At 43.4% G+C, this 19,620-nt stretch overlaps 1 protein-coding gene across 4 annotated transcripts; it reads left to right on the top strand.

The window, feature by feature from the left end:
- The first annotated feature begins 8,094 nt into the window (after positions 1 to 8,094).
- On the top strand, positions 8,095 to 18,109 carry LOC126981326 (uncharacterized). Of its 4 annotated transcripts, none has more exons than XM_050832320.1 (3): positions 8,095 to 8,191; positions 9,942 to 10,513; positions 17,339 to 18,109. In XM_050832320.1, the coding sequence occupies exons 2-3, from the start codon at positions 10,069 to 10,071 to the stop codon at positions 17,347 to 17,349; spliced, it is 456 nt and encodes a 151-aa protein (XP_050688277.1). In that variant the 5' UTR covers positions 8,095 to 8,191; positions 9,942 to 10,068; the 3' UTR covers positions 17,350 to 18,109. The 4 variants fall into 4 exon arrangements, 2 of the variants coding, with proteins under 2 accessions (XP_050688277.1, XP_050688278.1); XR_007733898.1 differs by having other exon boundaries at positions 8,122 to 8,533; XR_007733897.1 differs by having other exon boundaries at positions 8,122 to 8,538.
- Positions 18,110 to 19,620: the final 1,511 nt, after the last annotated feature.

Raw genomic sequence — 19,620 nt, 5'->3', positions numbered from 1 at the left:
TTACCTTAGCCGGGTGTCCTTTTAGTAGGTTATCAGTAGGAAAAATTCAGGTAGGAGAGCCCAGATAACAGGCATTGCAATATTTATGGTAAAGTGGAAACAAAAAATAAATAATAATCCTTTACCTTTATCAAGAGAAGATGGCACCACTATAAACACTTGCCTGCGCCATGATGGGCTGGGGTCGAATACCATCCAGGCCCCTCAAGCAAGCCCACCGGCGCAAAAGGTGGAGAAAAAAAATAAAATAAAAAAATAAATAAATAAATAGTACCTGTATCAGATTAAATAACTCGTGGTTGCCCCATTACCAGGTTATCAGAGGGAAAAGTCATGAGATAGGAAGGCCCAGATAATAGACATCCCAACATATAAAGTAGCAACAGAAAGTATGCCTCATTCTTTACCTGTAGCATACCAGGTAACATGTCTGGTGGGCCTTTTAGCATATCAGACGGAAAGGTCCAAGAGAGGAAGGAAAGATAGCTGCTGTGGCACTATCAAAGAAGAAAATAAATCATAACTAAAATATATATACTTCCTGATCAAACAACTTTCCTGGTTAGTCTTATAATGGGATACTAGAAGGAAGGCTCCATAATAAAGTAGGAGCGTCTGTCTAGCAAACACTGGCACTCTGTTTTTATTCTTTTACAGTTATGGAAGCTGGGAAAAAAATTAGAGGGAAGGTCCAAAATAAAGTAGGAATCTGTGAATAGCAAACACCGGCACTCTGTTTTTATTCTTTTACATTTATTGAAGCAGCTCCAGGGAAAAATAAAATAGAGGCAAGGTTAAGATATAAAGTAGGAATGTGTGAATAGCAAACACTGGCACTCTGTTTTTATTCTTTTACAGTTATTGAAGGAGCTCCAGGGAAAAATAAAATAGAGGCAAGGTTAAGATATAAAGTAGGAATGTGTGAATAGCAAACACTGGCACTCTGTTTTTATTCTTTTACATTTATTGAAGCAGCTCCAGGGAAAAATAAAATAGAGGGAAGGTTAAGATATAAAGTAGGAATGTGTGAATAGCAAACACCGGCACTCTGTTTTTATTCTTTTACAGTTATTGAAGCAGCTCCAGGGAAAAATAAAATAGAGGGAAGGTCCAAAATAAAGTAGGAGCGTCTGTCTTGAAAATGACAAAGAACTCAAAGAAAAAGAGGACAATAAAGAAGAAAAAGAACAGATTACAGTCGTCCCTCAAATAGTACGGTTTTCAATAGTTCGGTTTTGGTTTTATATGGATTGTCATGGAAGATCTTTTAGGATTTTTAAATTTCCTGCTTGTCTGGAAATTTAAAAATCCTTAAAAATCTTCTTAGAAAATCCACATAAAACCAAAACCGAACTATTGGAAACCGTACTATTTGAGGGACGACTATTATTTTCTCATACATCAAAGGTCACGGCTCTACGGCAACAAAAAGAGTACAAAAAAAAAAAAAAGCCCGCTACTCGCCGCCCCCATAAGATGAAGAAAAGAAAGAGAAAAAAAGGACAAAGACAAAGGAGAACACAAATAATAATAATAAAAGACTATGCACACTAATCAAAGCATCAACAAATCCCTTCTCTGCATCAAGCCAGCCAGGGAGAGATCACCGTGCAATGTGGGAAGCTGCGCTGTTACTTGGTGTGAGGCTCCGAGATACAGGATGTGTAAACGTGCTGCGCAACGCTCGTAGTCACTGATAACTGTATTGCTTTATAGATGCAGAGACTGTGTGTGTGTGTGTGTGTGTGTGTGTGTGATTAGTTAAAACGTTGAGTAATCCGAACAGGAAACATTGAGGTAGATTATGGTTTATGATTACTACTACTACTACTACTACTACTCCGACAAAAAATATATAACGATAATGATTATAATAAATAGTAATCATATCAGGTTTAATTAGAAACATAATATAGCTAAGGCCAACCCCTCTCTCTCTCTCTCGTCTTTTATTCATCTTTCACAAGGGAAAACTTCAATCCACTTTCCCATTTCCACCATTGCATGTGGCTGATTTCCATGAAGCATAAGAATAAAAACATGAGATAGAATAATTTGAGATTGTGAGGTAAATATTTGGTGCGTGTGGTGGAGGGTCTGTTTAAAAGGAGTTGAGAAGGAGTGGTGGTGATGGTGGTGGTTGTGTTAGTGGTGGTGGGGGTAGGGGTGATGGTGGTGGTGGTGATGGTGGTGGTTGTGTTAGTGGTGGTGGGGGTAGGGGCGAGGATGGTGGTGGTGATGGGGGTGGTTGTGTTAGTGCTGTTGGTAGTGGCAGTGGGGTAGGGGTGATGGTGGTGGTGGGGGTGGTGGTGGTTAGTGTTTACGGTAATGGTCATGGTATCAGTGGCAGAAGTAGTGTTGATGTTGTTGTTTTGGGTGGTGGTAGTGGTCATGATGTTAGTGGAAGCAGTGGTGATGGTGGCTGTATTAATAGAAGTGGTGGTGGTGGTAGTGGTCATGGTGTTGGTGGAAGCAGTGGTGGTGGTGGTGGTTACGGCATCAGTGTCAATGTCAGTGGTGGTGGTCGAGAGGGGGGGAGGGGGGGAGGGGGGGGGGTCAGCTTCCTGTCATCTTCGTATCCTGTTTTGACATCAAGAGACGGAGTCATTACCGCTACAGGACTGACGGAATGTTTAAGCATCATCACTATCATCATTATCACCGTCATCATCATCATCACCATCGTCACCTTCGTTAAGCATCATCACTGTCATTATCATTGTCATCATCATCATCACCATCGTCACCTTCGTTAAGCATCATCACTGTTATCATTATCACCGTCATCATCATCATCACCATCGTCACCTTCGTTAAGCATCATCACTGTTATCATTATCACCGTCATCATCATCACCATCGTCATCTTCGTTAAGCATCATCACTGTTATCATTATCACCGTCATCATCATCACCATCGTCATCTTCGTTAAGCATCATCACTGTTATCATTATCACCGTCATCATCATCACCATCGTCATCTTCGTTATGCATCATCACTGTTATCATTATCACCGTCATCATCATCACCATCGTCACCTTCGTTAAGCATCATCACTGTTATCATTATCACCGTCATCATCATCACCATCGTCACCTTCGTTAAGCATCATCACTGTCATCATTATCACCGTCATCATCATCACCATCGTCACCTTCGTTAAGCATCATCACTGTTATCATTATCACCGTCATCATCATCATCACCGTCGTCACCTTCGTTAAGCATCATCACTGTAATCATTATCACCGTCATCATCATTATCACCATCGTCACCTTCGTTAAGCATCATCACTGTTCTCATTATCATCGTCATCATCATCATCACCATCGTCACCTTCGTTAAGCATCATCACTGTTATCATTATCACCGTCATCATTATCATCACTGTCGTTAAGCATCATCACTGTCATCATTATCACTGTCATCATCATCATCACCATCGTCACCTTCGTTAAGCATCATCACTGTTATCATTATCATCGTCATCATCACCATCGTCACCTTCGTTCTGTTCTGTTTTGCTCCCTTGTTCACGGCATTGATGGTGATTTTTTTTTTTTTTTTTGGGGTGAGAAGAATTAGTAGTATTGAATTTATTTGTTATTATTACTCATGATTATTATTGTTATTTGTTATTGTGTGTGTTATTTATCTACTTTGGCTCTCTAATGTTTTTTTTCTTTTTTGTAGTTTTCGTTTTTTTATGATTTTATTTTTTTATTCTAAGGCAGAAGGATAATCAATAGGTTCTTTTTTTTTATCTTCTCATCCATTTTTTTTTCACTTTCTCAGTCGTGTTTTTGCTCTTCTTTCATTCTTTCTTTTCTTGTTTTTGTATTTTTTTATTCTTTTTTTTTTTATAAGGTGCAAGTATCATCATTAAGTTCTTGTTCCTGTTTTTTTCTTCTTTTTCTTTAACTTTTTTCTTATTTTCTCTTATCCATTTTTTTTCACTTTCTCAGTCATGTTTTTGCTCTTCTTTCATTCTTTTTCTTTTTTTTGTATTTTTTTGTATTTTTTTTTCTAAGGCGCAAGTATCATCATTATGTTCTTGTTCCGTTTTTTTTTCTTCTTTTTCTTTAACTTTTTTCTTATTTTCTCTTATCCATTTTTTTTTCACTTTCTCAGTCATGTTTTTGCTCTTCTTTCATTCTTTTTTTTTTTTTTTTTTTTGTATTTTTTTGTATTTTTTTTTCTAAGGTGCAAGTATCATCATTATGTTCTTGTTCCTGTTTTTCTCTTCTTTTTCTTAATCTTTTTTTCTTATCTTCTCATCTATTTTTTTTTAACTTTCTCAGTCATGTTTTTGCTCTTCTTTCTTTCTTTTTTTCCTTCCATTCTTCCTCTTTTTCCTTGTGTTCCGCCCTCTTCTTTTTCCTTCTCTTTTTCTCTTTTCTCTCATCATACTTTTTGGTCAGGTTTTCACTTCCTCTTCTAATTATCTGAGTTTATTTTATCAACATTATTCTCTTTTTCCATTATCTTGTCTTTTCTTTCACTCCTCCTTCTCCTCCTCCCCTCTTCTCCTATAATTCCTTCCCCTTCTGTCTCTCTCCGGCATATGACCACAGATGTTGCGCCGACTAAACCAAACTTTCCAACTTTTTCTCCTCCCCCTTTTCCTCTCCCTCTTTCCCTTTTCTTCCCCTTTCCCTTCCTCCTTTTACACCTCCTTCTTCCCCTCCTTTCCCTTTTTCTCTCCCCGGGACATGAAAACTGAAAACACCAATTCATCTCTACCCATTCTCATCACCACTGTCGCTCTCTCCTCCTCTCTTTACCCCTAACATGAAGTGGATGGAGTGCTGGCTAGTGTCTGGGTTGGCAGTGTGGATATATGTATTGTGAAGGGTGGGTAGGGGCAGGTGGAGGGTGCTGGAGGTCGAGGAGGTGGAAGAGTGGCAGGGTGGAGGAGGGAGAGGAGGGCAGGCAGGCAGGCTATTCCACAGTAATCCTCTTAGGGTGTCTGTATAAAGAGGAAGTGACCTGACCTTGCGTGACCTCTGTTTTGATGGGTTTTGTTCAGTCCGTTTTTCTTTTTTAACGGCAAAGGAAGCAGCGACAGGGCAAAAACAGGTAGGAAAAATTGTCTGTTCATTATTGCTCCTTTGTAAAAAAAAAGTTGTCAGAAGAGAGGTTAAGTTTGTAATTCAATATGTTACTTTATTTTTATGTTTGTCTATCTGTCTATTTGTTAACATTGTATTCTATTCCTTTCCCTTCTCTTCCCTTTCTCTTCCTCACCTTTCTTTTCCTTTTCCTCTCCTTTTCCATTCCTTTCCCTCTCCTTTACCTATTACGTAGATAGATAGGGAGGTATAGAGATAGATAAGGAGGCAGACAGAGATAGGCAGAGAGGTAGATTGGATAATAGAGAGAAATAGTGGTAGATAGATAGACAGAGGTAGAGAAGGATAGTTATAGACAGAGAGGGAGATAGGAGAAGAGAAGAGAAGAGAGACCAAGTTGCATAAGGAAAACAGGATAGGTGGACATTTATCCTTATTTGCTTCATCCATAGCAAGAGTTATGAAAGACCCAGAATAGATAATGAGGACACAGGAAAGGGTGGAGAAGGAGGGATAGACCTGGCTGGGGGTGTCAGTGTGGGTGAGGCAATCAACACTAGTGATCTTATATGAACAGGCAACTAGAGCAACAGCAGTATTTGAGCCTCCAAAAAAGGTACTGTAAAATGTGGAGTGGTGAAAGTTTAGCTATTGGTAGTTTCTTGAATAAATAACTAGCTTTTGTGTGTATGTACAGGAGACTTACCCTATCTGAAACGGTTATGTTCTAGAGAAAATGGTTGAAAAGCAATATTGTCGAATAACAAAGCCATTTTTCATGTGTCTATGTGTTAATAGGGGCGGGGGTTAGGTTCCTGACCACCTCCCTGACCAAAGAAGACCTCAGTTAAAATGAAAAGAATGCAAATTGGTGTATGTATGTATCATCATTACTGTCGTATTTGTATTGAAATTAGTACATGTCACCAATTTGGCTGCGTTTTTTCCTCAGTTCATGGCACCAGATATAGTCCATCTTGAGTACCCTTGAGTCTTGTGTACTGGTAAGCAGGGAAGTGTTTGGACTCATGCTGCCAGGCTGACTGCTTTTGTGTCCTTCTGCTTCAAAATTACTGATGCTGTTGACCTCAGAATCTTTACACCTTGTTATTTTGGTGTGGCCATTACCAGCTTCATGCCTTCAACAACTTCCACTACTGATGGCAGGTGGTGAGCACTTGACAGCTTGCTAGGAGTAATAGTATTAGGGGTCTTGAATTGAGCCAGGGTAGTAAAATGGTCCTTGCGGTCAAAGCAGTAGGGAAGAGAGTGTGAGTGTGAGGCAGAACCTTCCTCTCAACTAGCTACCAGCAGGTGGGTGTTAGTGTGTTGGTGATACCTGGCACACAGTTTGAAAGTTGATATCTGGTGAAATGGTGGAGATTGCATGTCAGAACAATGAAAAAATGTAGGCATTTTGAAATGTTGAAAGAAATGCCGAACAATGAACGGTCGAATAATGGGGGGTGTCTGTGTTTTGAAGTATTGAAAGAGAGAAATTTTAACTAACAGGGTTTGCCTGTACTGTGCTGTGTTGGAGTGTTAGAACCTCCAAAGAGTACTGCTAAACATAGGGTGGGGAAAGCTTAGCAAGGGGCTGTCTTCTTCATTAATTTAATCGGTTTTGAGGTGACTCCAGCTGTCGGTGAAGAAATAAGTAGCTTTTTTTTTTTTTTTTTTTTACAGCTAAGGAGACAGCTCAAGGGCGCAAAGAAAAAAAAAGAAAAAAAGGCCTGCTACTCACTGCTCCCGAACAGAGGTTAAAGGAGTGTCCAAAATCAGAGGTTAATTTCGGGAGGAGAGGTGCTTGTTGAGTTTTCTTGAAGTGCAAAGAGAAAAAACTAGGAAATGCAATGCAGTTTTCAACATTAAAATAATCAAGCTTTAGTGTTTGTTGTAAAATATGACTGAATTTTGCTGGTTATCAGTTGTCTTAAGTGTGAAGTTTGGGATTATGATATAAGAAAAGAACTGAAGATTACTGTACTAGCATTATTAGGAGGATACGATGTTCAGCTCTTACCACAAGACACACATGTGACTAGGAGCAGGTATAATTAATCTGTTAGAAGCAATTAAGTTTTCGGCATGGCTAGCAGGCTAGAGCGAGGGTTCAAATGAGTGAGGTGGCTTCTTGCTAAATGAGAGAATGGCTTCGGAAAACATAGGCCTATTCCAAACATTTCAGTCTTAGCCAGCAGTGTCTGGATATATTATTAGTTATTCAATCACATTAGTAAACGACAAACACCCAGATTTCCACAGATAAGCCCTCCCCAATCTTAGTCCACAAGATGGAGCGTCTGTCTAACGCCTTGTAATCTTATCAACGCCTGTGTTGCAGCCTTGTAGCAGTGTGATTATAACCTTTGCAGTGTGTGGGTGGGGGTGAGAAGGTGTGCTGGGCGTTGTGAAGTACCTACATGAAGAACTCTACCAAGGATGATGTTCATTTGGGTTAATGAATAACTTCTGAAAGAGTGAAATGTGAGTGAGTGATGGTGAGTGAGTGATGGTGGTGTTGGAAGGGCAGAAATGAAGGATTGGGTATTTGCATTATTGGGGGTAGCTGTACTCTTCCCCTCCCTTCCCCCTCTCTTTTTCACTGTCATGACCTGGTGGTAGAAGGAAAATACAGTAGTCACATTCAAAAATAGATTTGATAAATTCATGGGCAGTGATGTTAGGAGGGGTTAGGTTCACAGGACCTGCCTTGTACACCGGCCTCTTGCAGAGTCCTTACGTTCTTATGTTATTAATATTTGTCATCTTAATAATCATCATCATCGCCACTATAGCAGCAGCAGTAGCAGCAGTAATAGTAGTAGTAGCAGCAGCAGTAGTAGTAGTAGTAGTAGTAGTAGTAGTAGTAGTAGTAGTAGTAGTAGTTTTTGTTTTCTTTGTAGCTTCGTGCGTTTTAGGGGCTACATGCTTCACCGCGCGGGCGGATTCTTTGGAATTGGAGATAAGAGCGTCCGTTTTCAACACACACACAAACACACACACACACACACACACACACACACACACACACACACATCCTCCCTCAACGCCAGTACTCAAGTCAACCTTCCAGTGGCCGCGTATTCCGTGTTTTACTCCGCGACTACGATCTTGTAAAAACGTTTCGTCTTGGCATTACCCCAACCCCGTGTGTACTCACCCTCCTCTGTGGCACCCTAGCGTTTAAACCTTCCCCTGTGGCACCCCAGCACCTATCTTTGACACCTTAATTCCCCCTATGTAACACCCTGCGTACCCTCCCTTCCTTTGTCTCCCTTTGAAAAGTGGAGATCCCAGACTTGCCCCAGAACGCGTCACATCTCACCCGCGCTTGCCCGTCTAAACCTAACTTCATATAACTCTCCAGTGTTATTCCATCTCTTCTCACTGCTGGATAGTTTATTTTATGCGTTGCGATCCGTTTTCATGTCTTTCTGTAGTGCCTCAATGTCACGGTTTGGTATTCAGAAGGCTAGTTTTTTAGTGGGGCATTTGGTACTTGAAAAAGAAAGAACTGCGTATGCTTCTATATTCCCGTCTTCGTTATGGCGCTGTGATCGTGTTTCATCAGTGTTGTGTCCGTTATGTGCTGTGTTGCGTTGCGGGAGTGAGTGAAAAAGTGAAACAGCGACATTAGTGGGAATGGTACTGTAGTTGTTGACGCATTGTGAGGGAGCGCCATTGTTGCCAACCACAGCAAACACCCTTATATACTCTCCTTTGGGTGTGCTGTTGGGACTCCGGTGTGGAATTTAACGCCTGTATTCATCACTCAATGCTTTATTTTCTTCTTATCCACGCCCACACCCATATCCACCACGTCCCCATGGCCCATAGCAACAGGCGCACCCATAGCCCACTCCATCGGTCACCTCAAACCTCCACATTCCCAGCCTCTACCCCTTCATTTCGTTGTTGTGAAGTGAGGACCCCTGCATCATCTTAGGCTCTCATTTGGACTTTCATGTGGACTTTCAAGAGTGAGATTCAAGTCCATTTCAAGACGAAGACTCAGCGATATAGAAGGAAAGAGAAAGACGAAGATATGATGCTTCAGTGAATCTGTATCTTCGTATTCTTGCAAGATTCGAACCGTAGGGGGGAAAGATAACTAAGAACCAGTCCTTTCCCATCCCGTTCTTTGAGGGAAGCGAGTTGATAGCTTGAAGGAGTGAAGGTAACTCACTCTCTGCTACTCTGAAAGTCTCTCTCTGCTACTCTAAAAGGAACTGAACTGCGAAGATTGATAGGCTTGAAAATTTTACAAGCCTTTGCATTCATAATCTTATAAAAGGAACCGAAGCGAATGGAGTGAAGGACCATTACATCATCTCTCTCTCTCATCCGGCCATCCATCCGTTCACCTCACGAAGCGACGAGGCTCTGGAGATAGAAAACCAAGTGTCGGTGGAGCGGCGGTGTGGGGTGGGGGGGTGACATCCTAACTACGCGTCATCTCCTCTGCTCTCCTCTGGTCTTCTTGCCTCCTCGATCCCTTTCCTCTCTTGGTCATTTTCTCATATTTTTCTCCATCTTGTGTTTTGTTTTCTGTTCTTTCCCTTTTTCTTGTTTTTTTTTTCTTTCTGTTCTAACTTTTCTCCTTGTCTTTTTTTTATTTTTCTTTCGTGTTCCTCTTCCATTTATTGCCTTTCCTCTATTTTCTTGCATCAACTCTTTCCTCTCCTCCTCCTCCCGTCTCCTCTCCTCTCCTCTCCTCTCCTCTTCTCTTCTCTTCTCTCTAGTCTTCTCTTCTCTTCTCCTCTCCTCTCTTCACCTCTCTTCTCTTCTCTCCTCTCCTCCGCAAGATAATCCTACCCTCCCACAAGAACACAAAGGGTGACAAAGAATCCTTCAATCCTTCAGAGCTCCAACCGCAGAACACTCAGCCAGTCTCTTGCAGAAGTAGATTTCTTGAACCCCTACTAGAAAAAAAAGAACCAATCCAAACTGCAGAACTAGAAAGTTTGAACTCCCGATAGGAAAAAGAAAAATGGAAAAGATCCTGCAGAATCACCAGGAGAAAAAGAAACCAGCAAGCCTGCGGTCGAGAAAGCAATCCCTCGTCCAGTTGAAGGATGGGCTGTGCAGGAGACTCCACCGCCGAAGGAGCATCCTCACAGACCCTAACTCACCAGGGCTTTCTTCCCTCCTGAGGAACATCAACACGCAGATAGCAGCCACGAGTAACTTCTCTGTCAACGAACTTGAAGATGGGGCTGCGGTGGGGCGGCAGGTCAGGTCCAGCTCCGTGCCGCCCTTTGCCATCCATGACACCCTCGAAGCCTCCTATAATCAGACCGACGATGGGGATGACAGTGGCAGTGGAAGCTCCTCATCCTCCAGCAGCGAGGAAGACGAGGACGAGGACGATATGCTTTTGGCGTTCATGAACAACCAGCATGCCTCTCCTCGCGACTCCACTTCTTCTCTTTATGGTACTAGTCGAAGCTTGTGCCTGAGTTTTGGAACGTATTATTAGTTTTCATCAACCGTAATGTGGCTCATAACACTCATCATCATCATTTCATCGACGCCTGTTCCTATGAGCTCCCACCAGGGGATGGCCATGGCAGAAGAACTTCCATCTTTCTCTATCCAGACACTCCCTCCTTGCCTGCTCATAACACTACCCATGGCAATACTAACTCAACCTCTACCAAAGCCTTGTCAAACTATCACTAAGCTCATAACATTACCCATGGAAGTACTAACACAACTTCTATCAAAGCCTTGTCAAGCTATCACTAAGCTCATAACACTACCCATGGCAATACTAACTCAACCTCTACCAAAGCCTTGCCAAACTATCACTAAGCTCATAACATTACCCATGGCAATACTAACACAACCTCTACCAAAGCCTTGTCAAACTATCACTAAGCTCATAACACTACCCATGGAAATACTAACACAACCTCTACCAAAGCCTTGTCAAACTATCACTAAGCTCATAACACTACCCATGGAAATACTAACACAACCTCTACCAAAGCCTTGTCAAACTATCACTAGGCTTATAACGCTTCTCAACCCTTCCCTTCCCGTTCCTAACTCTGCCCTTCCCCTTCCTAACTCTGCCCTTCCCCTTCCTTAACTCTGCCCTTCCCCTTCCTAACTCTGTCCTTCCCCTTCCTTAACTCTGCCCTTCCCCTTCCTAACTCTGTCCTTCTCCTTCCTTAACTCTGCCCTTCCCCTTCCTAACTCTGCCCTTCCCCTTCCTAACTCTGCCCTTCCCCTTCCTAACTCTGCCCTTCCCCTTCCTAACTCTGCCCTTCCCCTTCCTAACTCTGTCCTTCCCCTTCCTAACTCTGTCCTTCCCCTTCCTAACTCTGCCCTTCCCCTTCCTAACTCTGCCCTTCCCCTTCCTAACTCTGTCCTTCCCCTTCCTAACTCTGTCCTTCTCCTTCCTAACTCTGCCCTTCCCCTTCCTAACTCTGTCCTTCCCCTTCCTAACTCTGTCCTTCCCCTTCCTTAACTCTGCCCTTCCCCTTCCTAACTCTGTCCTTCCCCTTCCTAACTCTGTCCTTCCCCTTCCTAACTCTGTCCTTCCCCTTCCTAACTCTGCCCTTCCCCTTCCTAACTCTGCCCTTCCCCTTCCTAACTCTGCCCTTCCCCTTCCTAACTCTGCCCTTCCCCTTCCTAACTCTGCCCTTCCCCTTCCTAACTCTGCCCTTCCCCTTCCTAACTCTGCCCTTCCCCTTCCTAACTCTGCCCTTCCCCTTCCTAACTCTGCCCTTCTCCTTCCTAACTCTGCCCTTCCCCTTCCTAACTCTGCCCTTCCCTTCCTAACTCTGCCCTTCCCTTCCTAACTCTGCCCTTCCCTTCCTAACTCTACCCTTCCCCTTCCTAACTCTGCCCTTTCCCTTCTTAACTCTGCCCTTCCCCTTCCTAACTCTGCCATTCCCCTTCCTTACTCTGGTCTTCACCTTACTAACTCTGTCCTTCCCATTCCTAACTCTGTCCTTCCCCTTCCTAACTCTGTCCTTCCCTTCCTAACTCTGCCCTTCCCTTCCTAACTCTGTCCTTCCCCTTCCTAACTCTGCCCTTCCCTTCCTAACTCTGCCCTTCCCTTCCTAACTCTGCCCTCCCCGTACCTAACTCTGCCCTTCCCCTTCCTAACTCTGTCCTTCCCCTTCCTAACTCTGACCTTCTCCTTCCTAACTCTGCCCCTTCCCCTTCCTAACTCTGCCCTTCTCCTTCCTAACTCTGCCCTTCCCCTTCCTAACTCTGCCTTTCCCCTTCCTAACTCTGCCCTTCCCCTTCCTAACTCTGCCCTTTCCCTTCCGAACTCTGCCCTTCCCATTCCTAACTCTGCCTTCCTTCGTAACTCTGCCCTTCCCCTTCCTAACTCTGCCCTTCCCCTTCCTAACTCTGTCCTTCTCCTTCCTTAACTCTGTCCTTCCCCTTCCTAACTCTGCCCTTCCCTTCCTAACTCTGCCCTTCCTTCCTAACTCTGCCTTCCCTTCCTAACTCTGTCCTTCCCTTCCTAACTCTGCCCTTCCCCTTCCTAACTCTGCCCTTCCCCTTCACAACCCTTCCTTTCCCCTTCCTAACTCTGCCCTTCCCCTTCCTAACTCTGCCCTTCCCCTTCCTAACTCTGCCCTTCCCCTTCCTAACTCTGCCCTTCCCCTTCCTAACTCTGCCCTTCCCTTTCACAACCCTTCCTTTCCCCTTCCTAACTCTGCCCTTCCCCTTCCTAACTCTGCCCTTCCCCTTCCTTAACTCTGCCCTTCCCCTTCCTAACTCTGCCCTTCCCTTTCACAACCCTTCCTTTCCCCTTCCTAACTCTGCCTTTCCCCTTCCTAACTCTGCCCTTCCCCTTCCTAACTCTGCCCTTCCCCTTCTTCTCCCTCACCCACAACAACCTCTACGAAAGCCTTATCAAATGTGGATGTTTAAGTCCCAAAATGTTTGAGAATATGGACTTTTAATTAAATAGTTCCTTGACACACAACTGGGCTACGGAGGTGGAGCTGTTGGTGAAATGAGTGTCTGGGGGTGAATGGGGTGTGTGTGAATGCGTGGGTAAGTGGGTGAGTGGGTAAGGGACCGTCTGGGTGGGTGGGTACAAGCGGGTTTGAGAGTAGGTTTGTGGGTGACGCGCCTTCATTTCTGCCGCTGGATAAATTAAGGTCAGCGAAGTCAAATAAGAGTTCAGACCGAGTTGGGTTAATAAATATATGGGGAAAGGATGGGCGAACCGACAAGCATATGAGGGAGATAAGTGGCTAAGTGGGTGAGGAGGTGGGTTAGCAGTGTTGCCAGATTATCGTACTCACCACATTGTATTTATCATTTTTAAGCCCCAAATTCTCGTACCTTACCAAATAACGATAGAGAAATAAAGTTAGCGTTAAAACTGTTACTTATCGATGTTTATTTATTTTATTTGCTATAGTTATCGGTGAGAAAATACGAAAATGCAATGCGATGTATACGATAATTTGTGTGTGTGTGTGTGTGTGTGTCGAGGCAAGTAGGTCGTGATCAAATGAGCATCCAGCGTGGCGTTACTAATTTAATCGGATAGACTAAACAAAACATCATCAGCAATATCATCATCATCATCAATCATATTCATTAATCAACTACATGACAAAGGCCTTTCCCAACGTTCTCCTCTTCTCTGTCTGGTGTTAGTGTCCTCCATCCCGCTCCGGCCAGGTCTCTAAGTCCATATCTCCACCTGGTTGTCTGGGTTGAATTCTCCTACAATTTCTGGGTTGCCTCTGCGCTGCTTTGGTTGTCTCTAATACGATCTTATTCCTTTAACTCTCCTTTCCCTTCCTTGCCCTTCTTTTCCCTTTCATTCTCTTCCTTCTTTTTCCTTTTCCCTGCCCTTTTCTTACCTTCCTTTCCCTTCTTTTCCCTGCCCTTTTCTTACCTTCCTTTCCCTTCTTTTCCCTTCCTTGCCCTTCTTTTCCCTTCCTTGCCCTTTTTTTCCCTTCCTTTTTCCTTCCTTCTTTTCCCTTCCTTCTTTTCCCTTCCTTTCCCTTCCTTCTTTTCCCTTTTCCCTGCCCTTCCTTTCCCTTCCTTTCTCTTCCTTCTTTTCCTTTTCCCTGCCCTTCTTTTTCCTTCCTTTCCCTTCCTTCTTTTCCCTTTTCCCTTCCTTTCTCTTCCTCCTTTTCCTTTTCCCTGCCCTTCTTTTTCCTTCCTTTCCCTTCCTTCTCTTCCCTTTTCCCTGCCTTTCTTTTCCCTTCCTTCTTTTCCCTGCCCTTCCTTTCCCCATCTTTCCCTTCTTTTCCCATTTCCCTGCCCTTCTATTCTGATGTATTGCTACCCAAGTGTTTCTTAGGTGATCATTATTTTCATTATTTATTTTCCTCTCAGAATGCCTGCAATATGCTTCTCCAATAACTAACAACAGATGCCCTGCCAAAAAATCAAATCAAGTTTCAAAGGTTATGTTGTGTGTAGTCGAACAAGAGTTGGGGACACTCGAGCAGACACATAACAGTACTAAGGGAGTTTGCATTAGCCTCACGCTGCTCAGGTATGTACGAAGACGCGCTCTTTGCATGGGTAATAGGGAGTCAAACGAGGGTTCAACAAGGGAGGATGGCTGAGGGCAGAATCAAGCGAGGGTTTAACAAGGGAGGATGGCTGAGGACAGAATCAAGCGAGGGTTCAACAAGGGAGGATGGCTGAGGACAGAATCAAGCGAGGGTTTAACAAGGGAGGATGGCTGAGGGCAGAATCAAGCGAGGGTTTAACAAGGGAGGATGGCTGAGGACAGAATCAAGCGAGGGTTTAACAAGGGAGGATGGCTGAGGACAGAATCAAGCGAGGGTTTAACAAGGGAGGATGGCTGAGGGCAGAATCAAGCGAGGGTTTAACAAGGGAGGATGGCTGGGGACAGAATCAAGCGAGGGTTCAACAAGGGAGGATGGCTGAGGCAGAATCAAGCGAGGTTCAACAAGGAGGATGGCTGAGGGCAGAATCAAGCGAGGGTTTAACAAGGGAGGATGGCTGAGGACAGAATCAAGCGAGGGTTCAACAAGGGAGGATGGCTGAGGGCAGAATCAAGCGAGGGTTTAACAAGGGAGGATGGCTGAGGGCAGAGTCAAGCGAGGGTTCAATAAGGGAGGATGGCTGAGGGCAGAGTCAAGCGAGGGTTTAACAAGGGAGGATGGCTGAGGACAGAATCAAGCGAGGGTTCAACAAGGGAGGATGGCTGAGGGCAGAATCAAGCGAGGGTTCAACAAGGGAGGATGGCTGAGGGCAGAATCAAGCGAGGTTCAACAAGGAGGATGGCTGAGGGCAGAATCAAGCGAGGGTTAAACAAGGGAGGATGGCTGAGGTCAGAGTCAAGCGAGGGTTCAACGAGGGAGGATGGCTGAGGACAGAGTCAAGCGAGGGTTTAACAAGGGAGGATGGCTGAGGACAGAATCAAGCGAGGGTTCAACAAGGGAGGATGGCTGAGGACAGAATCAAGCGAGGGTTTAACAAGGGAGGATGGCTGAGGACAGAATCAAGCGAGGGTTTAACAAGGGAGGATGGCTGAGGGCAGAATCAAGCGAGGGTTCAACAAGGGAGGATGGCTGAGGACAGAATCAAGCGAGGGTTCAACAAGGGAGGATGGCTGAGGACAGAATCAAGCGAGGGTTTAACAAGGGAGGATGGCTGAGGACAGAATCAAGCGAGGGTTCAACAAGGGAGGATGGCTGAGGACAGAGTCAAGCGAGGGTTTAACAAGGGAGGATGGCTGAGGGCAGAATCAAGCGAGGGTTTAACAAGGGAGGATGGCTGAGGACAGAATCAAGCGAGGGTTTAACAAGGGAGGATGGCTGAGGACAGAATCAAGCGAGGGTTTAACAAGAGAGAATGGCTGAGGACAGAATCAAGCGAGGGTTTAACAAGGGAGGATGGCTGAGGACAGAATCACGCGAGGGGTTAACAAGGGAGGATGGCTGAGACAGAATCAAGCGAGGGTTTAACAAGGGAGGATGGCTGAGGACAGAATCAAGCGAGGGTTTAACAAGGGAGGATGGCTGAGGGCAGAGTCAAGCGAGGGTTTAACAAGGGAGGATGGCTGAGGGCAGAGTCAAGCGAGGGTTTAACAAGGGAGGATGGCTGAGGACAGAATCAAGCGAGGGTTTAACAAGGGAGGATGGCTGAGGACAGAATCAAGCGAGGGTTTAACAAGGGAGGATGGCTGAGGACAGAATCAAGCGAGGGTTTAACAAGGGAGGATGGCTGAGGACAGAATCAAGCGAGGGTTTAACAAGGGAGGATGGCTGAGGACAGAATCAAGCGAGGGTTTAACAAGGGAGGATGGCTGAGGGCAGAGTCAAGCGAGGGTTTAACAAGGGAGGATGGCTGAGGGCAGAGTCAAGCGAGGGTTTAACAAGGGAGGATGGCTGAGGGCAGAATCAAGCGAGGGTTTAACAAGGGAGGATGGCTGAGGACAGAATCAAGCGAGGGTTTAACAAGGGAGGATGGCTGAGGCAGAGTCAAGCGAGGTTTAACAAGGGAGGATGGCTGAGGGCAGAGTCAAGCGAGGGTTTAACAAGGGAGGATGGCTGAGGGCAGAATCAAGCGAGGGTTTAACAAGGGAGGATGGCTGAGGACAGAATCAAGCGAGGGTTTAACAAGGGAGGATGGCTGAGGACAGAATCAAGCGAGGGTTTAACAAGGGAGGATGGCTGAGGACAGAATCAAGCGAGGGTTTAACAAGGGAGGATGGCTGAGGACAGAATCAAGCGAGGGTTTAACAAGGGAGGATGGCTGAGGACAGAATCAAGCGAGGGTTTAAAATTCCACTGAGGGATAAAAAAAAAAACATACACTGATCTTATGTATAGTGAAAATTTAATCGAGTCAACAGAAGGTTAAAACAATAATAGATAAATAACGAAAAATATACAATGAATTAATAATGAAAGAAAGAAAAAGTTACCGACAAAGAAAGCAAAAAAAGGAAGATAGAAAGAAAGAAAAAAAAATAAGAAAAAAATTAATGTAGTTCTGAATTGCGTTAAGTTATGGTAGTAGTAGTAGTAGTAGTAGAAATAGTAGTAGTAGTAGTAGTAGTAGTAGGTCGTCCCTAGTGATTACAGGTAACTTCTTATATCCAGGTAACTTGTCATGGCTCCTCCTCCTCCTCCTCCTCCTCCTCCTCCTCCTCCTATTCTTCCTTCAAGCACTTTCTCTTCCTAATTAATCTTTTCAATCTTTTAATTATGTCTGTGTCTGTCTGTCTTTGTCTGTCTTTGTCTCTCTCCCAAGGTGACTAATTTCTTTTTTTTACTCTATTCCAGGTAAGTGTTGATGACCGACGACTGTGGAGAGAGAACACGCGTAAGTAGGTGAGTAAGTGAGTAACGTAAGTAAATATAAGTAAGGAAGGAAGGAAGAGTAAATGAATGTAAGTAAAAGTTTTAGGAAGGAAAGATGGAAGGGAAGGATGGGCGGAGGGAGGGAAAGAAGGAAGGAAGGAAGGAAGGAAGGAAGAAAGGAAGGGAGGAAGGATGAAGAGAAGGAAGAAAGCAGTAAAGAAAACGAAAAAAGAAAAGAAAGAAAGGAAGGAAGGAAGGAAGGAAAGAAGGAAGGAAGCAATAAAGAAAAGAGAGAAAAAAAGAAGGAAGAAAGGAAGGAAGGAAGGAAAGAAGGAAGGAAGCAATAAAGAAAAGAGAGAAAAAAAAGAAGGAAGGAAGAAAGAAAGGAAGGAAGGAAAGAAGAAAGAAGGAAGGAAAATAGAAAAAGAATGAAAAGAAAAGAAATGAAGGAAAAAAAGGGAAGGAGAGAATGAAAAAAAAGGAAGGAAGGAAAGAAGGAAGTAAAATAGGGATAATGAAAGAAGGATAAGGAAGGTAAAAAGACAGAAAATAGGGAAAAAAGCGAAGGACAGAAGGAGGAAAAAGAAGAAAAGTGGAAAGGAAGGAAAGAAGCGGATGTGTAAGAAAATAAGAGGAAAAAAGAAGGAAAATGCAAAAAATTAGAGACAGGAAACAGGAAGGAAAAGATTGTGTTCCAAGAATTTAATGAACAAAAGTGAACAGAGAAAAATAAATAAATGGATAAAATAAAGATAAAAAGAAAGAGAAAGGAGGAAAAAAATAAAAGAGAAAAATTAGAGGAAAAAGAAGGAAAATGCAAAAAATTAGAGACAGGAAACAGGAAGGAAAAGATTGTGTTCCGAGAAATTAATGAACAACAGAAGTGAAGAAAAATAAATAAATGAATAAAATAAAGAAGAAAAGAAAGAAAATATGGAAAAACAAGAAATAATGGAATAATGGAAGGGAAACAAAGAAACTGGGAAATAAGAGAAACGAGGAAAAAAATAAAAAGACGAAAATTAGAGGAAAAAAGAAGGAAAATGCAGAAAAAATTAAGAGACAGGAAACAGGAAGGAAAAAAGATTGTATTCCGATAAATTGATGAACAAAAGAAGTGAACAGAAAAATAAATAAATGTATAAAATAAAGAAAGGAAATATAGAAAAAATAAGAAATAATGGAATAATATAAAAAAAACCCAGAAATGAGAGAGAGGAGAAAAAAGGAAAAAAAAAAAATTAAACGAGGAAAAAGGGGAACAATGTATGTGTTGTGAAGGTGGGAAAGTTTGAAAGTGAACAGGGAAAAAATAGGAAAATTAAGGATCGGAAAAGGCTTAAAATTTTCTGGAGTCGGAGTCGGAGTCGGAGTTGCAACCTTACCATTGAATTTCTTAGAGTCGGAGTCAGAGTCGTAACCTTACCTTTAAATTTCCTGGAGTCGGAGTCGAAGTCGGAGTCGGAGTCGCAACCTTACCTTAAAATTTCCTGGAGTCGGAGTCGGAGTCGCAACCTTACCTTAAAATTTCCTGGAGTCGGAGTCGGAGTCGCAACCTTACCTTAAAATTTCCTGGAGTCGGAGTCGAAGTCGGAGTCGGAGTCGGAGTCGCAACCTTACCTTAAAATTTCCTGGAGTCGGGGTCGGAGTCGGAGTCGGAGTCGCAACCTTACCTTAAAATTTCCTGGAGTCGGAGTCGGAGTCGGAGTCGCAACCTTACCTTAAAATTTCCTGGAGTCGGAGTCGAAGTCGGAGTCGGAGTCGCAACCTTACCTTAAAATTTCCTGGAGTCGGAGTCGAAGTCGGAGTCAGAGTCGGAGTCGCAACCTTACCTTAAAATTTCCTGGAGTCGGAGTCGAAGTCGGAGTCGGAGTCGCAACCTTACCTTAAAATTTCCCGGAGTCGAAGTCGGAGTCGGAGTCGCAACCTTACCTTAAAATTTCCCGGAGTCGAAGTCGGAGTCGCAACTTTAAAATTTCCTAGAGTCGGGAAAATAAATGAAAAAATATTGGAAGGAATAAAAAAAATGAAAGTACTACAATATAAGGAATAAATCAAATTAATCCAAACTAAACAAAAAAAAATATATAATACAACAAAATGAAATATATATAAAAAAAAGTAAAATAAAAGTAACGACAAAAGTAGGCTACAGCATTTCTTCATTATGAAAAGCAAGGAAGGAAGTAAGAGTAGGCTACAGCATTTCTTCATTATAAAAAGTATGGAAGGAAGTAAGAGTAGGCTACAGCATTTCTCCGTTA

The sequence above is a fragment of the Eriocheir sinensis genome, chromosome 47, assembly GCF_024679095.1.
Source record: "Eriocheir sinensis breed Jianghai 21 chromosome 47, ASM2467909v1, whole genome shotgun sequence".
In the NCBI taxonomy this organism is placed as follows: Eukaryota; Metazoa; Arthropoda; class Malacostraca; order Decapoda; family Varunidae; genus Eriocheir; species Eriocheir sinensis.
The sequence above is the reverse complement of the archived record's forward strand: the minus strand, read 5'-3'. Positions and strand labels throughout refer to the sequence as shown.